The 22,221-nt window shown below is 37.5% G+C and overlaps 1 protein-coding gene and 1 pseudogene across 1 annotated transcript in view; both read right to left on the reverse strand.

Annotated features, from left to right (window-relative positions):
• Positions 1-4,574: 4,574 nt before the first annotated feature.
• Positions 4,575-6,485, reverse strand: LOC122116383 (annotated as a pseudogene).
• A 1,143-nt stretch (positions 6,486-7,628) lies between these two features.
• The window catches only part of Dnaaf6 (dynein axonemal assembly factor 6), a 40,876-nt gene continuing 26,283 nt past the window's right edge, over positions 7,629-22,221 (reverse strand). Inside the window, exons 6-7 of the mRNA XM_042690059.1 lie at positions 12,770-12,855; positions 7,629-7,752 (exon numbers count right to left, since the gene is read on the reverse strand). Coding sequence (XP_042545993.1) covers positions 7,629-7,752; positions 12,770-12,855 — 210 coding nt within the window. The remainder of the gene's footprint in view (positions 7,753-12,769; positions 12,856-22,221) is intronic.

Here is a 22,221-nt window from a genome sequence, read left to right on the forward strand (position 1 = left end):
TCATATCTTTTACTATATTGCAATAAAATTAGAATTCAGGAATAAAAATTGAAAAGAATGCACTTGGAAATGAAGATATTAAGCTGTAAAAGCAGTTTGTTATCTCATCTATAAAAAAAAACAAATCTATGCATGCATTGGGAAAATCTCTATCTTTAAGGTAGTTTTTATTTTCAAAGTGTTTGGCATATTGTTGAAGTTCCCTGCTTGTGTTGTGTCATCATGTACTTTTGCAAATTACAGAAAAAAATCAACTGTAAATTTTATTTATAGACTAATAACTTGGCTCAGATATTGTAATAACCTCCAAACAGTTTCCCTCCAATTCTTACTTCCTAATACATTCTCTTCCCCAAGCACTGTGAATAAAATCCAGATTTCTAACCTTAGCCTACAATATTCTACATGATGTTGCTCAAGGTGACACTTTTAACTTACATCCAGTCACATTGTCCCAGGTCTACTATTCCAGCCACTGGAATTTTACTTCATATTATTGAGTTCTCCTACCTCATTCCTTGCTGGCTGTTTCCATGATCCTCTTTGTTCAGTTCTAGTTTTTCTACTTTTATTGGCTGTAATGTTGCATCCTTAGAGAAAGAATTTTTTTTGTTTGCCTTCTTATGACTAGATTTGGTCCCTCTGGTAGATAGTATCAAAGTGCCCATTATTTCTTTTCATAGCAGAACTAATCATAGGAAAATAGACATTTGGTCATTTATGTCATTATTATTTGTCTTCATTGTGATGCTGCCCCATGATGACAGGGACCACCTCAGGTTTGCTCATTACTGCATCTATAGTATCTAACATAGTGCCAAGCATGTGGTAGGTGTTGATGTTTGTTTGAAAGGGCTCATAAAGAGAATGTTTATGAGTGAATGATTGAGTCCCCACAACAGCTTCTGGGGATTATAAAACCCAAAAATGAGGTAAAGGAGTTCATGAAGGAGAAGAACCACAATTGTGATTTTAATCTAAAGTCTAGGAATGCCTAAGATTCACCCAGAATGCTTACAAGGTAAATTTTGTGTGTGTGATTGTATGTGTGTGTGATTTATGTTTGTGTGTTTATGTGTGTGTGCATGTGTGTGCAGTACTGGGGATTGAACTCAAGGCCACATGCTCACCAAGCAAGTGCTCTACTATTTGAGCTGCAACCTCAGCCCTATAACCTTCTGTATTGTGTTTCCTACATTTGACTTAGTGAATTATACCTCTTTAAATAACAAAGTCCTGAGAGGCACTAATGACTCATGCCTGTAATCCTAGCTATTCAGGAGGCTGAGATCTGAGGATCGAGGTTCAAAGCCAGCCCATGCAGGAAAGTCCGTGAGACTCTTATCTCCAATAAACCACTCGAAAACCGGAAGTGGTGCTGTGGCTCAAGCGGTAGAGTGCTCGCCTTGAGCTGCAGAGCACAGGGACAGCACCCAAGCCCAGAGTTCAAGCCCCACAACCGACAAAAAAATAAATAAACAGAAGTGGCATTGTGGCTCAAGTGGTAGAGCATTCTCCTTGAGCAAAAGAAGCTCAGTCCTATCCTGTAAATTTGCTTAAAAACAAAATAATAATAATAATATAACTACTAGTTTTTTTTTTAATTTGTAAGGCCAAGGAGACTGAAGTAGGATGATTTCTAGATGGGTATGAATTACTGGATCACATTTCATTGTTCTAGAAGCTGTTTCATTATATAATTGATACAGCATAACATAAGCAAAGTAGAATTCAAGTTGGCCTGAACATACTCTATTTTCTCTTCCAGGGACTATTTGGACACATTCAGTCAAGCTCAAGTAATAATGGTCTTTGCCATTAAAGCCAGTACATAGGAGGTGGGGAGGGGAAGACTTACTTTCCACTGACTGACTGTGGCTCTCCAGAGAAGAAAAATACTGATTATTGCTTAGACTGGCCTACAGTTAACACTTTATGTTGTAATCTGAAATTCTTAAAACACATCCTTTTTTAGCTTCTTTTAGCCCTGCATTTTCATGGACTGAAATTCACAGACCACTAGCTTTCTTTCTGTTGTTTCCACACTTAAGTGGTGCTTTAATGCGAAATTCTCCTAGCTTAGTAGTTTAAAATTTTTATTAGTATGCATTAGTTGTATGGTGGGTGTTATTGTGACATTCCTATACATGTATATAATGTACCTCATTAACCTCTCCCCCTCAATCATTCTCTAAAACAGATTCAACAAGTTTCAATTGTTCTATACATGAATCATGAACTATACCTACAAAAGATTTTCCCGATATTCACCCTCTCCCCCCCCACCAATACTCTCCCCCACAACGCTTGTTTTACTTTCCTGTTATTCATTTTTAGTGTATATTAAGTATACCAAAATGTTTAATATGGCACATATATATTATACATAAACATAATATATGATATATAAATATATTACATATATTGTGCTGGTCCTGTACTTGAACTCAGGGCCTGGGCAATATCACTAAACTCTTTTGCTCAAGACTGGCACTCCATAATGTGATTATATTTTATTTAGAAAAATCCTGTCTATTTCTCCTTCTTGCCCTGTCCCATCTCCTATTGTTTAATGGCTTTTAGTTAGAGTCCTTTTATTTATTTATTTATTTATTTTGCCTGTTCTGGGGCTTGAACTCAGGGACTAAGTGGAATCCCTGACTTTCTTTAACTCAAGGTTAGTGTTCTACCACTTGAGCCACAGCTCCACTTCCAGCTTTTTTCTTTGTAGTTTGAGATAAGACTCTCACTGACTTTACTGATCAGGCTGGCTTTGAATCATGATCCTCAGATCTCAGCCTCCTGAGTAGCTAAGGTTACAGGCATGAGCCACTGGCACTCACCTTGTGAGAGTTCTTTCCCCCCCCCCCCCCAAAATGTTCACTAAAGTTTATTGCGTCATGATAAAAAGACATTTCCTGAGCAAGCTCCAAAGTAACAAATAATTAGTACCCTCCCAAGTAGCATACCCGTGTATACCAGAGAAAAATCACCACTCCAATGTGAAAGGCAAATGAAGAAAGATCCTAGAGGGTTATGTTCAAAAGAGGAGCAGTATCACCAACAGTATTGCTCAGCTATAAGAAGCAATTTGTGGTCATATCCTGTTATATTCTTCAAGTGACTTTTATAATCTATAAAAATTTTAAGTTTTCTGGATAGTTCTACCTTGTTGACGACATTTACCCTGTCAGGTAAATTATAACAAATTACCCAGCATCCCCCGGGCACCGGTGGCTCACACCTGTAATCCTAGCTACTCAGGAGGCTGAGATCTGAGGATTGTGGTTCAAAGCCACCCTGGGCAGGAAAGTCCGAGAAACTCTTATCTCCAATAAACCACCAGAAAACTGGAAGTGGTGCTATGGTTCAAGTGGTAGAGCGCTAGCCTTGAGCTGTAGAGCTGAGGGACAGTGGCCCAGAGTTCAAGCCCCACGACCGACAGAAAAAAAAAATTGCCCAGCATTCTTATTTATCAATTCGGTCTCTCTTGCTCAACTGACAATCCCTAAAATTTTATCTATCCCTGTGTTAGATGGCATATCTGGTAATTCAGTGAAAAGAAGTTGATCAAATTCCAAAACTGACTTCCAAATTAAAAAATATCTAATAACAAAATTGAATTAATTCCAGGTAGTGATTAAATTGTAAAGAAATAATTATCTCCGGGAGGATCTTAAGAGAAATGGTGAATAGCTGGGGGTGAAGGGAGGAGATACCCTTAATGACTAGGTCAGTAACAGAGCATGACAAACACTAAAAATTTCTGTACTTATACACAGGCTAATTAGAAGAAAATACAAAGGGGAGAAAAGCCAATTAAAAAAACAATTTGTAGGGCTGGGAAGTTGGCTCAGGGGTAGAATGCTTGCCTTGCATGCATGAGGCCCTGGGTTCGATTCCTCAGTACCACATAAGCAGAAAAAGCTGGAAGTGGCACTGTGGCTCAAGTGGTAGAGCGCTAGCCTTGAGCTGAAGAGCTGAGGGACAGCACCCAGGCCCAGAGTTCAGGCCCCAGAATGACAATAATAATAATAATAATTATTATTATTATTTACAAAGGAAATGTTAAGTTATTCAGCCTCAAACTATCTTCCTTTCAGAAAAAATTTAAGACTAGAATGACAAATTTTGTTCAAATTGCTGTTTTTTGTATCTATCAGAAATGAGATAAATATTCATGTTTGAGCACAAAAGAGTAATAGATTTTTAAAAATTGGAAGGGAGGGAAATCTCATTTACTTGGTTTTATTAAAAGACACTCTAGCCGGGCACTGGTGGCTCACGCCTATAATCCTAGCTACTCAGGAGGCTGAGATCTGAGGATCGCGGTTCAAAGCCAGCCCGGGCAGGAGAGACCGTGAGACTCCTACCTCCAATAAACCACCACAAAACCGGGAGTGGCGCTGTAGCTCAAGTGGTAGAGCGCTCGCCTTGAGCTGAAGAGCTGAGGGACAGCGCCCAGGCCCAGAGTTCAAGCCCCACGACTGACCAAAAAAAAAAAAAAAAGACACTCTAGCCATCTTCATCCAGCCCTGGTGTCCAAATAGATTGCCAGCACAGCTTTATATCAGTCAGTCCATCCACAAATAGATTGGGCAGGATAGTCTCTGGTAACTGCTGGCAAACCATGTCTTATTCTGGGATGATTGAATGTTATTTGACTTTACATTCCAAAGGTATCCTTGTTGTGAACAATCTTCTCTGGTAGGCCCAGAAGGTGGCATATTGCCTTTCTGGAAATTGTTTTGTGAAAATTTTCAGAATGACTGTTACAGGTTTAGAGTCTGGAATGAAAATGCCGAGGAGGTGCTGGAAGTGCTGCAGGATAGCCATGGGTCTGATGTAGGTTGCATGTAGGTCCTTGGTTAGCAGACTTGTTAGTGGTGTGGACTGGTTCCATATGTGCTGAGTCTTCAACACCCACTGACCTACATGCACCAGGATTCCAATTCTTCCTGATAGGCCCATTCTGAAGATCTTCAATGTAGTTTTGTCTTTCTATGCAATGTCCTTGGCACCTATTAAATAATTCGATTGCATCATCTGGCCTTGTGCCTTCTACATTAATCAAATATCTGCAGATGATATAGCCAGTTCTGTTTAAGCCATGGGGGCAGTGGAAACCAATAAGTTTTCCATTGTCTTTATTTTTTTTCCCAAAAAACCGTTAACAGCACATTTGAATTAATCTGATACACAATTGTAAAAAATTTAAAATATGAAAGAGTTTCTGGTAAATCCTTTTTTAACCTGGAATGGTGATGCACACCTGTAATCTCAGTACTGGGGAGGGCAAGGCAGGAGGAACTTGAATTCAAAGCCAGTCTGAGCTACACAGCAAGACCCTCTGGTTAGTATATGATAAATCAATAATCAATCCGAGCTCTTCATTTTGTTCCTGGATTTTGTTAAACAGACCCAAAGGGGAAAAGCATTCTTCTGGAGCAAGATTCACTTCAAACTTCTTTTGCAAAGGAGCTTTGAAAGCAATAAAATGAGTTCCAGGCATCTGATGTACAACTGGCAAATAGTCTTTCCACCTTTCTGGGACCTGGCTTCCCCCATCTTCTTAGCTGAGGGACATCCTGAAAAGTTGCATCCCTGATCTCAGCCACTACAGGCATGATGCCACGTGTTTATGTGGCCACCGAGATGATATCTACCCTGTGCCAAGCGGACCAAAACTGTGGTTGTAGCGACCTCTGTGGCACAAGGAGAAACTGGATACCAAAAACCCTTGTGAGATTTCTTATACAATTGTATTGCCATTATTCACCTTCTATCCTTCTCTTTTCCCCTCTCTCTTTCCTTTCCCCCCCAAAAAGCTACATAGTTAGAATCAAGTTCTATGTATATGCTTACATATTTATATTTGTATATACATATTCATAAATATACCTTGGACCTTAGACATGTGTGTGTGTAAGTTCCACAAATGAGAAAATATGAATATTTGGCTTTTTGAGCTTGGCTTATATTGCTCAACATGATGGCCTCCAGCTCCATCCATTTCCCGCAAATTGCAAAATATATTTTTCTCATAGTGAAGTCATATTCCATGATCTGTATATATATAATGTGTGTGTGTGTGTGTATAATATATTACATATATAAGGAATATTTTCTTTTTCTCTCATAATTTGATCAGCATTAATCAGTTATACCTACAGTTATGCCTACAAAATACCTTGACAGGTTCACTCCATTAATCTTCCTCCTCCTTCCTCCCTCTTTCACAAACTAGTATCAATTGAGTTTCATTGCTCTGTTTTCACACATGTACATAAAGTATTTTGATCATATTAACTAACACTCTCTCCTTTTGTCCTCCCACTATTGCCTATACCCCACACAGGATACATTTTATATTATTCATTTTTTAGTGCATGCTAATTGTTCAAAGTGGTTTCACCATGGGGTTCCACAATGCAAATATAGTGTTTTAGTCAGATCGACCATTCATTTATTCTTACTTTCCCCATCTCCACTACCCCATTATTCAACAGATTTCAGTTTTGTCATCTCCATTCATAGTTGCAATGCATTTTGGTTCTGTTCCCCTCTGAAATCTTCTATTTTCCTCTAAATTCCTCCCAAAATTTCAATTTAGTCCTTCTATTCAATCAAGTTACAAGCTAGATTCTCAGCAGTTATATACATAAGTAACTTGAGGAACTAACTTCTTGAGTGTTTATTCCTCTAATAGTTAACATAGAAGTGATTAACATATTTCAGTTTACTTCTTTTCAAAAGTTTTTCCCCACTAATTCTATCATTCTATAATGATGAGGTCAAGTCACACCTGCATTAAATATATAATTTATTCATAAATAACGATGGAATATACTTATGCCTTAGTACAGAAAAGGAAAGGGACTGAAATAGGTATGTCCAATTAAGAAGCAAATAGGAAATGAGAGAGAACAATATCTTTAAATATGGTGTGCATCTTAGCATAATCTTTTTAAATGTCACGGACTTCAGTTGACTAAATATAAATATAGGTCCTATAGCAAATAAAGGGCATTTTGGTGTTGAGGATTTGAACCTAGGGTCTAGCATTGAGCTATATCCCTAGCCCCAGGTAAAATATTTTGACCTAACTAGATCCAAGCATTGAAAGCCTTATGGGGGAAGCCAAATTAATACTTCATGTTCAAGAGTATTACTTATTCAAGAACATGTGGTTGCTATGATGACATCAAATTATTTATAATCATTTGTTACTTGTATATTCCAGAATCATATTGAGAAACTAGATAGAAAATACTATAAATTAAATTAGAAACAGGTTACTAAATATATTTTTCTGGTGACAATAGTGAGCAATTTCTATGTAGTATAATTAAATTGGCTTAAGTTCTTCAGACTACTAATTTAAGTGGACCAATAATTGCATGCTCATATTTCAGTTAGGTAATTCATCATGTGGTAGTCTAATTGGATAACCTGTAAATAATTCTATTCAGCTAATATTATAAAAATATATCAACATGAAACAACAATATTTCCTAATAGAGTAATAGAGGTGACCATAAATGATCAGAATACCAAAAATTGAATGCTGGCGCTTTTAAAAATGTAAGAGCAAAGAGAATATAGAGGATTTTTCTATTCATGCAGCTTTAATATAAAACTTCAAAATCTCTCTGCACATTAATAGTGACTTCAAGTGTCTCTGTCTCCATTATAAATGATGCTTTAGCACTGCTTCCTTGTACAGGCTGGGGAAAAGTTACCAAAAGCTTCCTAAAAACAAAGTAAAACAAAGTTAAATTCAATTTAATGAAAATCTGGAATTTACTTGCTTATGTAATAAGATGATCAAGAGCCACACATCCAAGTAGAATGTTCAGATACTTGACTCTACAATATTTTTTTGGGGGGGGGTCCGGTCGTGGGGCCTGAACTCTGGGCCTGGGCGCTGTCCCTCAGCTCTTCAGCTCAAGGCTAGCGCTCTACCACTTGAGCCACAGCACCACTTCCGGCTTTTTTCTTTTTTGCTTATGTGGTGCTGAGGAATCGAACCCAGGGCCTCATGCATGCAAGGCAAGCACTCTACCACTGAGCCACCTTTCCAGCCCCTCTACAATATTTAGACAGTGTAAATTCTGGATCAAACATATGTCTATATACCACAGATAATATACCACTTTGGGGCCTTAGAAATCCAAGCTGTTGCTTTGATTCGTTCTCTCTCTCTGCTCCCTCCTCACTTTCTCTCTGTATGTGTATGTGTGTGTCTTGTTTTTAAATTATCCTTAGTTTACATTACCTAAACATAGCCTATGTTTATGATACAGAAATAGAACCATGAGATTGGACAGATTTGTTGCCAGTTCTATTTGTGTGTAGGTGGAATGTGGCTGACTGATACAAATCTAAAGACTGGAATGGTTGGTTCTATCACACTTCTGCAAACACAGCTTTAGGCTGAGTCTCCACTGTCAGTGTACTTTTAGAAAACCAGTTCTGGAATTATTTCAAAATCAGATCAATAAGAGTACTTCTCCCTGCTTGCTTCTGATTCTTTCTACTACATATTGACAAAAAATTCCCCATGATAGATTGCTGGATTTAGTTTGTGGTTTATGGCTCCATGCTTTAGATGCATTGCTGGGATGAGACATCCATAATTCTGACACAGTAGTGTGAATCTGAATTATGCATAGGGTCAGCACATGCTGCTATTTGAAGAAAATGAAATGTGCAAAACACTTGTTACCTCACATTCTCAGTAGATAAGGCCTGGATGTCTCTCTAAAAGGTGGACAAAAAAGCTTCTTCCCATCCAAATCAGTAAAGGAAAGCTGATTTTTATTTTTAGGCGCACTTCTGAACTATTTGAATAAAACAGTGGTATTTGAAAACAAAACCCTTGAAAATACTCTATACTCATTTGCAAATCACTAAGATCCGGGGATTGAGCTCACTTAAAAGAATTATCTGGGCACCTGTAATCTTACCAATTCAGGAAGCTGAGATCTGAGGATGGATGTTCAAAGCCAGCCAAGACAGGAAAGTCCATGAGACTCTTATCTACAATTAAGCACCAAAAAAACCCCAAAGTGGTGCTGTGGTTCAAGTGGTAGAGCCTTAGCTTTGAGCACAAAAGCCTGGGGACAGAACCCAGGACTGAACCAACACAAAAAAGAAAAAGTATTTAGTCCACACTACAACATAAATGAGAATTTTTGTGTGACTTTTGTGCCATTTCAGATGGGGATATGAGAAACAATTCCCTTCACCTGAAGTAATTAAATAGTAAAATATTTTACTCTAGTTAGTAATATTTGGCATCTCAAAAAACCACTTAGAGTCCATCCTTTAAAGCTGTTTACAATAGAGGCTGCAATAGAGTTATATCTGCCTCATCCCTTATTCTATAAATGATAATGTATTCACTTGAAAAAGAAAGCAGAGCTCACTATGCTAGCTTCATTGCACTAAAAGACAACTATAAATCAATGGAAGAAGGAGTTCCAATGATAATGTGCACTTCTATGTCCAGAGAGAAATAAATCCAAAACTGACAGTGGCGAATGGAATGATCTATCTCTCCATTACTGTCTAGGCATGAGTATATGGTTTCACATACTAAAAATTTGAACATGATTATGCAACTTATTTAGGCTCTTAGGAAAAGGGAAGTATATTTTTATCTAGTCTTTTGTATCGTCTGATATCTGCACATTTATATTTAAACAAAATGAAAATTCCATGAATAGTTATTCATATACAAGTCATTGAATGACTATATTTGCTATATTCTGGTGTTCCCCTAGTGTCTAGCATTGAGTGAATAAATAAATGAAAGAAAAACAAATATTCAAATCACTACAAAATGGCATTTGAATAATTATTATATACTATAAAATTTGAATAAATATCTCAACCCAATTTCTCTGCTTTTACCTTGATAATATGCTTGTTATAAAATGTTAAGCTTAGGCTTATCCAATGTGAATTTTCACTATAAACTATATGCAAATAAGAATACATGAAAGTAAAAAAATTGTCAATATAGTTAACTCAAGTTAACATGTTTAAATTAAAGTTTAAATTGATTGTAAAAACAAATAAAACACAACCTTGTTCTGTTTATAGCCACATGATGCAATTTTAATTTTATTTAGTTAAAATAGCTGAGTTAAAAACACGTGGCTTTTTTAAGGTTTCCTGCAGAGACACAACTATTTTAATAGAAAATAAAAAAATCATTGAGCAGCAGTTCAGCTATTGCATTTGGAAAACTTTATTTTAGGCAAGAGTGTCTTTGAACATCCATGAATTCTCAACTGAATTAAAGGAACACAGCAAGGTATGAAAAATTGGACCAACATTCAACCCAATTAGCTTACATTTGTCTTTGTAATGGCATTTTATTATCTCACTTAAGGTATTCATTTATGGTATTCAAATAATTCACTTAGAAAAACAATGAAACCTCATGTGAAAAGTCAGGAGAGTCTTGAAAATTATCCCACTCCACCCCATCTTTTTCCTTTTTATTTGCTCCATATTGGGAATATGCTAGCCAAAGCAACAGACTGGAATAAGTGAATTCAATAAGTCATTTTTTACTTTGGTTGACTAGTGCTAAACATCTGGATTGTAAGTGTAATTCTAATACAATTGGCTATCATTTGACTTGACTCACTACTGAATTCAGTTAAAATAAATTCATTTATTTTTATTCAGAAACAAGAACAGAATGCCCTCTCTTAAATCTTTCTTGGAGTTGATAAACAGTGACATGGAATGTCAAAGAAAGTGAGTATACATATCAATAAACTCAACTATAAAACCTTTTTTTTTGCCAGTCCTGGGGCTTGAACTCAGGGCCTGGGCATTATCCCTGAGCTTCTTTTGCTCAAGGTTAGCACTCTACCAATTGAGCCACAGTGCCATTTCTGGCCTTTTCTCTTTATGTGGTACTGAGGACTCAAACCCAGAGCTTCATGCATGCTAGGCAAGCACTTTACCACTAAGCCACATTCCCAGCTCCAAACTAATTTTTGATAGAACAATTTCAGGTAATAATATGGCTTTAAAGGGTGCTCAAATATTTAGGAAAGGTGATTTAAAAAATCTTTTCTATTTTCTGTCTTCTATCTTAAATAGGTTTTCTTAATAGTAGCTCTGCACTGAGCACTTAACATGTAAGTACAATATATTTAATAGTTTCATTTGTGCATATTATTTACATAACTTAATATATAAGCACAGGATACAAATGAGCCAGTGCAGCCCATACTCTATAGGGAGACTTTCAGTACTTCTGGTGGAGATTTTTTTCATTTTGTGGGTTCTGATAGATATCTGAAATGACAGCATAGCTAGAACAGCTGCCCAAAGATTGATGGAGACAGTGAGAAATGCTAGAGAAACGGAAATTAAGTCCATGGTGTGTAGATATGTGTGTGCTTTTAGCAAGTGGGCAAATACCATGTAAGAATGATTATTAATTTAGCCAACTTGCCTTGCAAAGGTTGTGTGGAAGAGTAAATGCATGTACAAAGGACAAAGAAAAAGATGTGAAACTCTTTAAAGTGAATAATAAGGATAGAAATATTTTGTAATCAGAATTTTATTGTACACTCCGTTTGAGGGACATGATTTTGTACCCATGTAATAGGAAGATTACACTTGAAAATACAAAACTAACTAAATTATCTCATCATCTGCATTATTTTTAAATGTAGCCACACAATCTGAAAAGCTAGTGACAAGTTAACTGAAGTTTTGTTTTAAGCAATTCATAACAAGACTGTATTGATTTCTAATGAACATAGTCATATTTTACCTTAGAGCCCAATAACATCCCAAAAGTTTACATAATTTGTGACTTTTATGCCATCACTATACAAAAATTCACATGCAAGACTTATAACTTAAGGGGTTTCCACTTCTAGCTTATTTTTTATGCTGGTACTGGGCCTTGAACTCAAAACCTGGGTGCTGTGCCTTAGATTTTGTGCTCAAGGCTAGCACTCTATCACTTGTCATTTTTTGGTGGTTAATTGGAGATAAGAGTCTAATGGACTTTCTTGCCTATGCTAGCTTCAAATTGTAATCCTCAAATCTCATCCTTCCAAGTAGCTAGGATTACAGGCATGAGCCACGAGTGCCAGTTTCTAAATAGGTGTGTGTGTGTGTGTGTGTGTGTGTGTGTGTGTGTGTGTGTGTGTGAGAGAGAGAGAGGGGGGGGGGAGGGAGGGAGGGAGGGAGGGAGAGGGAGAGGGAGAGGGAGAGGGAAAGAGGGGGGAGAAGGAGAGGGAGAGGGAGGGAGATTGTTTTGATGACGTCAACCCACGTAGAATGTATAGAAGCAAAGTAGGAAAAAAAAGTATTTCCAAACATACTTTGTATTATGTGGATCAAATATCTGAGATTTCACTTTTCTTAGTGTACTTTTCTAACTGTACACTTATAAAATGAACACCTGTAATCTTACCCACTCAGTAGGCTGAGGTCTGATGATTACAGTTCAAGCCAGATAGAGCAGGAAAGTCTGCGAGACTCTTCTCTCTCCAATTAGCCACCAAAAAGCCAGATGTACAACTGTAGGCTCACATGGTAAAGCACTAGTCTTGATTGAAAAAGCTTAAGACTAGTGCTCAGTCTCTGAGTTCAAGCCTTAGGACAAGTGCATGTGTGCATGTGAGTGCACACGTGCATTCACACACACACAAAAAGAATATGGACTCTGGAATCATTAGCATTTATGAATATTATACTATGCCAGTTTTAATTTTTTACTCACTTATTAGGAGTGCGAAGATCAAGGTATGTATCCTCAACATCAATGTGAATATCAGAAGGGTTTGTATCAGGCAGTTGAATTTTCACCTAAGATCAAATGAGAATAAAAATATTGTAATCTTGGAGAGCAGTTAAAATGAAAAATGTAGCAATATAGAGGGAAAGGAAATCCAATATTTATCAAGTGCCAACCATATATTGGGTTATGTCCTGTCTTTTTTTTTAATCAGCATTGAAAGGCAGGGATTAATAGCCCTATTTTGCAGATGGATAAACAAACAAGACTAGTGAGTGCCAGGACAACTGTGTGTGACCTGACAGTGCTTCATAGGTCCAGAGCTAAGTGGTACTTACTTGCAATCTTCATTGTCTGAAATGTACTGCTACAGTTCTATCAGTAGGAAATGTGTATAAAAATTGGTTAAGTAAAGTGCTTGTATGAGATGTTGATACCATACTGTAGTCTCCTGGTAAAAATTCCCATACCACATATCTTAGAGAGTTTTGCAGTTCAGAAAAATCATTATCATAACAAAAGAGAAAGAATAAAAATAGAACTTAAATCTCAGCAGAAAGAGAATTTACAGGTTTAGTAACATTTCACTAACATCAAAATCAACAGTTCCACTACTGAGAATATGCCCAAGCCCATAGAAATAAGATGTTCCAACAAAAATATATGCATAATCTCTCTATTCATAGAAGGACTATTCATATAGCACAAATGTATAAACAACTCAAATATACATCAGCTAGTGAATAAATAAATCAAGGTAGTAAAGCTATATACTGGAATACTATTCAGCTATAAAAAAGAACAAAGTACTGTTCTATCAATGAACCTTGAAAACATTATGCTAAGCGAAAGAAGCCAGGCATCAAAAGGTGTATTTATAGGTTTCTAGTTATAGGCAATTCCATAGAGACAGAAAGTAGATTGAAGTTTTCCAGGGGTTAGAAGGATGGAGAAAATGGGAATAACTAATGGCTATGAGGTTTCCTTTGGCTTGAAAAAAACATACCCTGGAATTATATACTGATGATGGTTACACATCATTGTGAATGAGTGTGTATTTCACCACACCAAAGTCTCATCTCTAATATATACTAATGCTCATATATGGATGTTGTTATATATCAGCAATACATATATATATACACACACACCTACACATCTGTGTATATACACATGCATATACTTATACATATAAATGAGATGATATATGGTTTCTATAAAAAAAGAAAATGCAACCTGAAATTCTGGAGCATAATGAAGGCTTCCCTAGGACTAACTAGAAAGTGTGAAATATTGGATGTTTGGAGATGTTATGGCTGACAAGGTCAGGATAAAAGCAAGTTATAAATAAAAGGCATAACAAGTAATTAATGGGACCATTGGAATTCCCATAAAAAGCTCAAAGAAGGTAAAAAGGGTCCTTGTCAAATAAAGTATGTGGACCAACACATGCTCGTGAGATATACTTCATTTTATTAAATCTGTATTTAAAGTGTATATATAATATATGATTCTATGTAAATCTTCCCCATACTTGATCATTTCATTAAACAATTACTGTTAATGTATATATTTAAAAATTCAAATCTTCATAATTGGAGATGCTTTAAACAAAAGAAGTGCATTTTTCAGAGGTTGTTAGAAGTAAGCTGGGCCTTGTAGTTGCCTATAGTCTCAGTTACTTGGGAGATGTAGGAGGTTTGCTTGAGCCCAGGAATTCCAGGCCAGTTCAGGTAACATAATGAGAACTTTCTCTCTCTCTCTCTCTCTCTCTCTCTCTCTCTCTCTCTCTCTCTCTCTCTCTCTCTCATTCCCCCCCATCACACACACACAGTAATTCTGCAATATCATCTAAAAATCTAGTCATATCCATATGTCTCCAGTACTCCCTACAAATCTTCAGTATGTACACAATATGAAAATATTAACTAGAATACAAAATGTTAAAGCAAGGCTCCAATGGCTCACACCTATAATCCTAGCTATTCAAGAGGCTACGATCTAAGAATCCTTGTTCAAAGCAAGCCAAGGAAGGAAAGTCTGTGAGACTATTATCTCCAATTAACCACCACAAAGCCCAAAATGGGGTTGTGGTTTAAGTGGTAGAGTACTAGCCTTGAAGGGAAAATCCTGGTGCCCGGGCCCTGAGTTCAAGCCTCAAGGCGAGCACCAAATATGTCTGTGGGTATCTGTGTGTGTGTGTGTGTGTGTGTGTGTGTGTGTGTGTGTGTGTGCGTGTGTATGTATTAGAATCTGTTCCATGTAGAAGGAGTAAACATTGTTTCTTGGAAATAAAGTGGTTGTTACAGGTTCTCCGACAGAAAGCAAATGATCGTTCTATTGGACAAAACTTCCCACTTTTAATGTAACCACACTGATGCTAGAAAGTGAAATTGAGATGCCTTTTAATATCTGATGTTTTCTGTCACTGGATAAAAAACTATACATATTTGTTTCTTCACTCTAAAAGGTTTAGGTCTTTCAGCAAAAAATACTATTTCCCAAATCTTAGAAATGACAACTGAGGAAGATTCATGTGCAATTTAGATATGACTTTTAGGCAGAACTTCCAAGTGGTTATTAAAATCATTTGTAGTTCTAGTGAAAAGTAATTGGGAGAAAGAACTCATTAATTTTTCCTCTTAAGGAAATGAAAATTGTATGTTAACGTGGTTTCAAGGGAGTACTAGAAGGGACAGATTAGGTGGGATGGTATGATAGATGAAACAGAAAAAATGCCCTTGAAACATCAGACTTTGTTAGTAATTGATACACGCAATGACCACCTGGAAACATAGATGACTATTAACTACCCTCTGATTGTGCTTAAGTCCTAATTTGCTAAATTTACAGTATGCCATTGACCAAATAAAAATTTCTGTTCCTTCCTTTACATAGTATGTAAATTGAATTCATTTAAAAGAATGAAAAAATTTGGCCAATTTTTTGCAGTACTTTTTGTCTCAGACTGTCAAAGGCTGGGTTTCTTACTGTGTTTCTCCTGGTCTCTTTCTCTTGGGTAGATTGGATCACAGCCAAGTATCACCACCCTAGGATTGACAGACTTTTTTATAATTGTGCTCAAGTTAGAACTTAGAGCCTCTCAAACACTAGGCAAACACTTTACCACTGAACTACATCCACCATGTAAGAATGAATTATTTTAAGTGGTACACTAAGAAAAGCTGCTAAAAAATTTATGGAAAAAGTTTTTTGGGGAGCTCAACCTTTAGAGTTAGACTTAAGTTTGAATTCTAGTCCTGTCTCTTATTAGTTATTGCTTATTTGTATCTATTATTGCATAAGCAATTGACCCTCCCCCCAAATGTATATTACCTCACACATTTTCTATGGATCAGCAATTTCATTGTGGCTTAGCTCAAGGTCTATCATGAGGTTGTAGTTAAGATATTGGCTGGGGTTACAGATATCTGAAGGTCTGATTAAGACCACAAGATTAGCACATAAGACAGCCCACGCATGTGTTGGCACATGTCAACAGACATGCAGACTCATCCACAGCATTGCTTGAGTGCCTTTCAACCTAAGAGTTGTCTTTGCCCTACAATGAATAATCCAAAAGGTAAAAATAGAAGCAATACCTTTAAAAAATGCAGCCACACAGTGGACACCAGTGGCTCATGCTTATAATCTTAGCTACTCAGGAGGCTGAGATCTAGAGCCACCCTGAGCAAAAATAAAAGTCCATGAACTCCATCTCCAAAATAACCAGGAAAAAAAGCAGTATACTCAAGTGGTAGAATGCTAGCTAAACAAGCAAGCCAAAGAAGTGAGTCCCTGAGTTTAAACCCAAGTACCACCAAAATAAAAAAATACAGCCTCAGAAATTACACTGTGGTTTTCATGGTATCTCATTGTTTTACATGTCAGCCCTACCTAAAATGAGGACTATCCAAATGGCTCAGATCAAGAGGTAAGAGTCACTGAGGGCCATGTTAGAATCTGGCTACCACAGTGCCCATCAGGAACTTGGTGCAAACATCTCCTTTCTGGCCTGCTAAAGCAAAAGCAACAGGATAAAGGTGCACTACTTTGAAGGTTTATGAGACCCTTCTTTCCACTTTCCGCTTGTCTTCAGGCAAGCAATCAAAAATTACTAGTGGGAGCTGGGAAGTTGGCTCAGTGGTAGAGTGCTTGCCTCGCATTCATGAGGCCCTGGGTTTGATTCCTCAGCACCACATAAGCAGAAAAAAGCCAGAAGTAGCACTGTGGCTCAAGTGGTACAGCACTAGCCTAAAGCTGAAGAGCTGAGGGACAGCGCCCAGGCCCAGAATTCAGCCCCACAACTGACAAAAAAAAACAACTACTAGTTTACTCTGTCTTGGAATTCACTTTGGGACTTTGTCTGAAAAGAGTAAAGGGAAGTCCAAGTGCTTACAGATAGTTTTCACAAGGCCTTCATTTATTTTCCTATGAGTGTTGTACTAGAGTTGGCTGACTATATCAAAGCCATTGGGAGGGTCATTATTGTAGGATTATAATTTTCTTGAATTCAAGATCTTTTCTTTTCTGTTCTTAGGAGAGACTTCTATGACAATATGATCTGAGAGGTTATATTCTTATAATGTACAAGTACAAGCTCCCTAGTTTCTCAAATAAAAGCATATGATCTTATCACAAGGTATTTGAAAATTGACATGATAGCAGATGTTTCATGGAGGCCATCCATTCTATATTTCCTTTGAACTGTCATTTTTCACTACCAGAAGAGAAGAATAATTTACAGATACCTTATTTGTGACTTGGCCAATCTATATTATTTACTTAAATTTTTTTTTGGGGGGTCCGGTCATGGGGCTTGAACTCTGGGCCTGGGCACTGTCCCTCAGCTCTTCAGCTCAAGGCTAGCGCTCTACCACTTGAGCCACAGCGCCACTTCCGGCTTTTTTCTTTTTGCTTATGTGGTGCTGAGGAATCAAACCCAGGGCCTCTGGCATGCAAGGCATGCGCTCTACCACTGAGCCACCTTCCCAGCCCCTATTTACTTAAATTATAGTCAAACGACATACAGAAAGTTTTAGGCTGATGTTATCTAAGGAAGTGTATGGGTTATAAATATTGGTAAAATATTACTATTTGTCAGAAATGCAAACCACTTTTCATACATTTTATTGTTAGGAAGAAGTTAAGAATATTTGACTTTTGATATGAAACTAAACACATAAGTCAGAAGGTAGATATGGGGGAATTGTGATTTAGCCAGGTCAAAAAGTTAGTAAGACCTCATCTCAACAAATAAGCTGGCTATTGGGTATGCACCTGCAATTCTAGCTATGCAAGAGGCACAGGCAGGAGGATTCCGGTCTGAAGACAACCCCAGGCCCTTCCCCAGGGGGAAAAAACCTGAGGCCATAATTAAAGAGGGCTGAAGGCATGGCTCAAGTGCTAGAATAGCTTCCTAGCAAGCATAAGACCTGAACTCAAACCTCAGTACCACCATAAACAAAAACAAAGAAACTAAACATATTAAAATTATGATTCACAGCAAAAGTTAGGTAGATTTTTATTTGGAATCACTTCAAGTATTTAACTATAGAAATACATTTGAGATAAAATTTCAAAATTCAGCAACACTATTTTATGAAAACTTGTAAGCAAGGATAATCTGTAGGAAAACAACAAAAACAAAAGGTAATGGATTCCTACTTTGAAATTATGTAAAGGTCTCCAAAGAATAAATATTTTAAGATTTTCATTTTCCAACAGTAGGGCACAAAACCAATAGATCATTTTTAAGTTAATGAATATATTTTCTTAATGTTATTTATTTATTTTTGTCGGTCATGGGGGCTTGAACTCTGGGCCTGAGCGCTGTCCCTCAGCTCTTTAGCTCAAGGCGAGTGCTCTACCACTTGAGCCACAGTGCCACTTCCAGTTTTCTGGTGGTTTATTGGAGATAAGAGTTTCATGGACTTTCCTGCCCGGGCTGGCTTTGAACCACAATCCTCAGATCTCAGCCTCCTGAGTAGCTAAGATTACAGGCATGAGCCACCAGCGCCTGGCTGTTATTATTTTTTATATATGCGAGTACAGGGGCTTTAACTCAAGACCTGTTGCCCTTGCTGGCTTTGCTTGCTCACAGCTGGAGCTTTACTACTTGAGTGATGTCTTCAGTGCAGGTTTTTGCTGGTTAATTAGAAATAGTCTCTCAGACTTTTCTGCCCCTCTGGCATTGAACTGTGATCCTCCAGGTACATCTCCTGAGTAGCTAGGATTACAGGAATGAGCCACTGGTGCTCAGTTTCTTACTGCCTTCCCTTGTCTTCATTCTTCACATTGCTCACTCACTTTGCCACTGGCCATGACCTTGAAGCTATTCTCTCCTAGACATTTACTAACTGACAAGATCCTGCAGCAGCCTACTCCCTAATCTGCTTTTCTAAAGCAACACACTTTCCCTCCCATGTCTGAGTGACTTCACAGCCTAGCTCCTTTTCTTATCTTTAAAATTAATTTTAACCTATATATACAAATATACCAATTGTATATATTAATAGAGTATCAGGTGATGTTTTAGTATATGTCTACACTGTACATTGTTTAAATCCAGTTAAAGATATCTATTCCTCAGACAATCATTTGAGCAAAATAATCCAGGCCCAGAAAGACAAAGGACACATTTCTTTCATATGTGGATCATAGGCCCAAAATACAGCCTCCTCTATACTCATACATAAAGGCATATGCTTATCTACACAATATAGCTGACTAAAGTTATTATGTACAGGAGTGAATCTCCATAGAATAGACCTCTCGATGAACAGTTTAACAACATGAGTAGTAGGAAACTGATATTTTGAGGGGAGGTATTGGGCAGCGGTAAATGAATGAAAAATGGTACATGGGACAAATACAGAAGAAAACTCCATGTACAAATATAAAGAATCTGGAAAGTAGGAAATGTGTCTGAGGAGAGGGAACAGGTAGGGTCAAGGAGAATGATGAAAGGGATGATTCTGATCAAGAAGCACTGGGCATATAAGATGATGCTAAGTGAAATGAACTCCAAGACATGGACACAAGAGGTTTTTCTTTGTTGTTGTTGTTTTTAAATGTACTACATGATTTCTTTTTTCTTTTGTGTTTTCTCCCCTATGGTTCATCCCCTGTTATCACTGTATTTGATTTTGGCACCTTGGATATTGAATATATATTTATCTGAATTAAGGAAGGGAAGGGGAACAAAAAATGGCTAGACAACAGTGACACTCACAAGACAATATGTTGGAAATAATCTGTACAACTTGGGGGATGGGGGTAGGAAAGAGGGAGAAAAATGAAGGAGAGGGTAACAACTTCAACAAGTAAGGTACTCAGTACCTTACTTATGTAACTGTAATCCCTCTGTACATCACCTTGACAATAAAATTAATTTTTTAAACAAAGAAGCTAGATACAGATAGCCACATTAAATTGTAACCCCTACAGCCTTTTGAAGTAAGAAAAGATAAATTAAAAAACACATTAAAAACACCACCTATCATTTTTAGTAGAAACTTTAAAAAAAGTCTTTTCATTTTGAAATATTTAGTACATTTGTGTTATCTCTATGGCTTGTATAGTAGCCCAGAAATTCTTTCCTTCCCAACTGTAACTTAGTTCCCACTGGTCAAGGTCTCCCACTCCTCCCTCCCCCAATTCTACCCAGCCTTCAGTAACCACCTTTCTCTTCTCAGCTTCTGTGCTATCCACCTTTTCACACTCTATAGCTCTTTGTTCATCCCTTAAGTACTGGTATATTCCCAAGCCAAATTTCTACTAATTGTACTTCAAGGAATCTGGACCGTGTGATTTTATGTATTCTGAGAAACTTCCTCAAAACAACAAAGAAACAAAGAATTACTACTAGGCACAGGTGATTCATGGTTTGAAGCCAGTCCATGCAGGAAAATCAGTAAGACCCTTTTCTCCAATTAACCACCTCCTCCCCAAAAAGCCAGATGTGGAGCTGTGATTCCAGTTGTAGAATACTAGCCTTTGGCAGTAAAGTTCAGGGACAGTGTCCAGTCCCTAAGTTCAGGCCCCAGGACAGCCCCCCCCCCACCATGTAAATAAATGTGACTGGTATAACTTTAAAACAGAAATCAGGATATGAGAAACAGACCACTGAAGAAACAAACTTCCTGGAGTGTGAGAAAGCCATGCTTTCAGAATCTTTATTAGACTTGTCCGAGATAAGCACATGTGCTAAGCCTGTGATTCCCAGGTGTCCGCCAGAGGGTGACTGAATTCTAGCATCCCTGACTCTCAGAGATGGGAAGAAGACTCATATTTCAGGGAGGAGGTGCAATAAGAAAAACCCAGGCTTTGTGGCCTACTTGTTAGATTTTACCAGAATTTCCTCTTATCATTATAGATCTCTCTCAAAGGAGGAACACGAAAATATTATGTATCTATTATAACTACAAAACAATATCAAGCTACTGCAGGATCCTTTCCCCCTCTTCTACAACAATGAATCCATATAGTATATCAATAACTATAGTCCTATTCAGTTTGAGATTTTAGAGATAGCCTTCAATACTAACAGGAGAAAATGGGAATCCACCAATTTATATGTATAATGTATTTCACCAGTGCACCCACCTGCCATAAGCCAGCCTCTCTTCTTGTCTCTTTTCCATATTCTTTAATGTGCAAGAAGGTCCAGTGTGCCTCTTGGTCTGCCCTGTTCTCAGAGGCAGGCAGAATGGGAAGTCATACTTTCTTCCCTTGTTTTCACAATGCATTTTTCTCTCCCATCATCTGTATAGCCAATGCTGTGCCCTAATTCCAATCCCAATCTCAATTCCCTTTGTTTTTCAATCCCTGGCCTAGAACTGGTGTAAGAGTTTATGTCTTGGGACTCTGTCTGATTGTTGACTTCATCCCAAGGCTTCCTATTCTGTCCCCAGTGAACCCCATGCTTGCAGGTTTCATAGTATACCTCTGAATTTCTCTGATAAAACAGCACACACACACACACACACACACACACACACACACACTCATATAATCACCCCCTTCATACTTGAACCACACACATCATACACACCACACACATATATACACACACTCTCACAAACATCCCCTTCACATACACAAACCACATGCATAAAACACACACATAGATATATTTACATGCACTCTCATGAACACTCCCTCAGCATATACAAATCACACACACATACAACTTAAAGTCGTATCTACTTCATTCTATGCCTGATAAAAAAGCTGACACTCTGGTACAGTTTATTCTAACAGCTGCAAAGTGAATACTTTTAACTCTGAACATTAACACCTCCAGTCTCTTTCTTCTTCTAGAGTTCCACATAGATTTCTATTTCTAACAGCCTAGTAATCACTTCTAACAAGATTTTCAACATGCACTTTAAACTGAGTAAAATCAACATTCAATATCTTTCTCCTAGAACTTT

This window comes from Dipodomys spectabilis, unplaced genomic scaffold (assembly GCF_019054845.1).
Source record: "Dipodomys spectabilis isolate Male_0828 unplaced genomic scaffold, ASM1905484v1 ptg000132l, whole genome shotgun sequence".
In the NCBI taxonomy this organism is placed as follows: Eukaryota; Metazoa; Chordata; class Mammalia; order Rodentia; family Heteromyidae; genus Dipodomys; species Dipodomys spectabilis.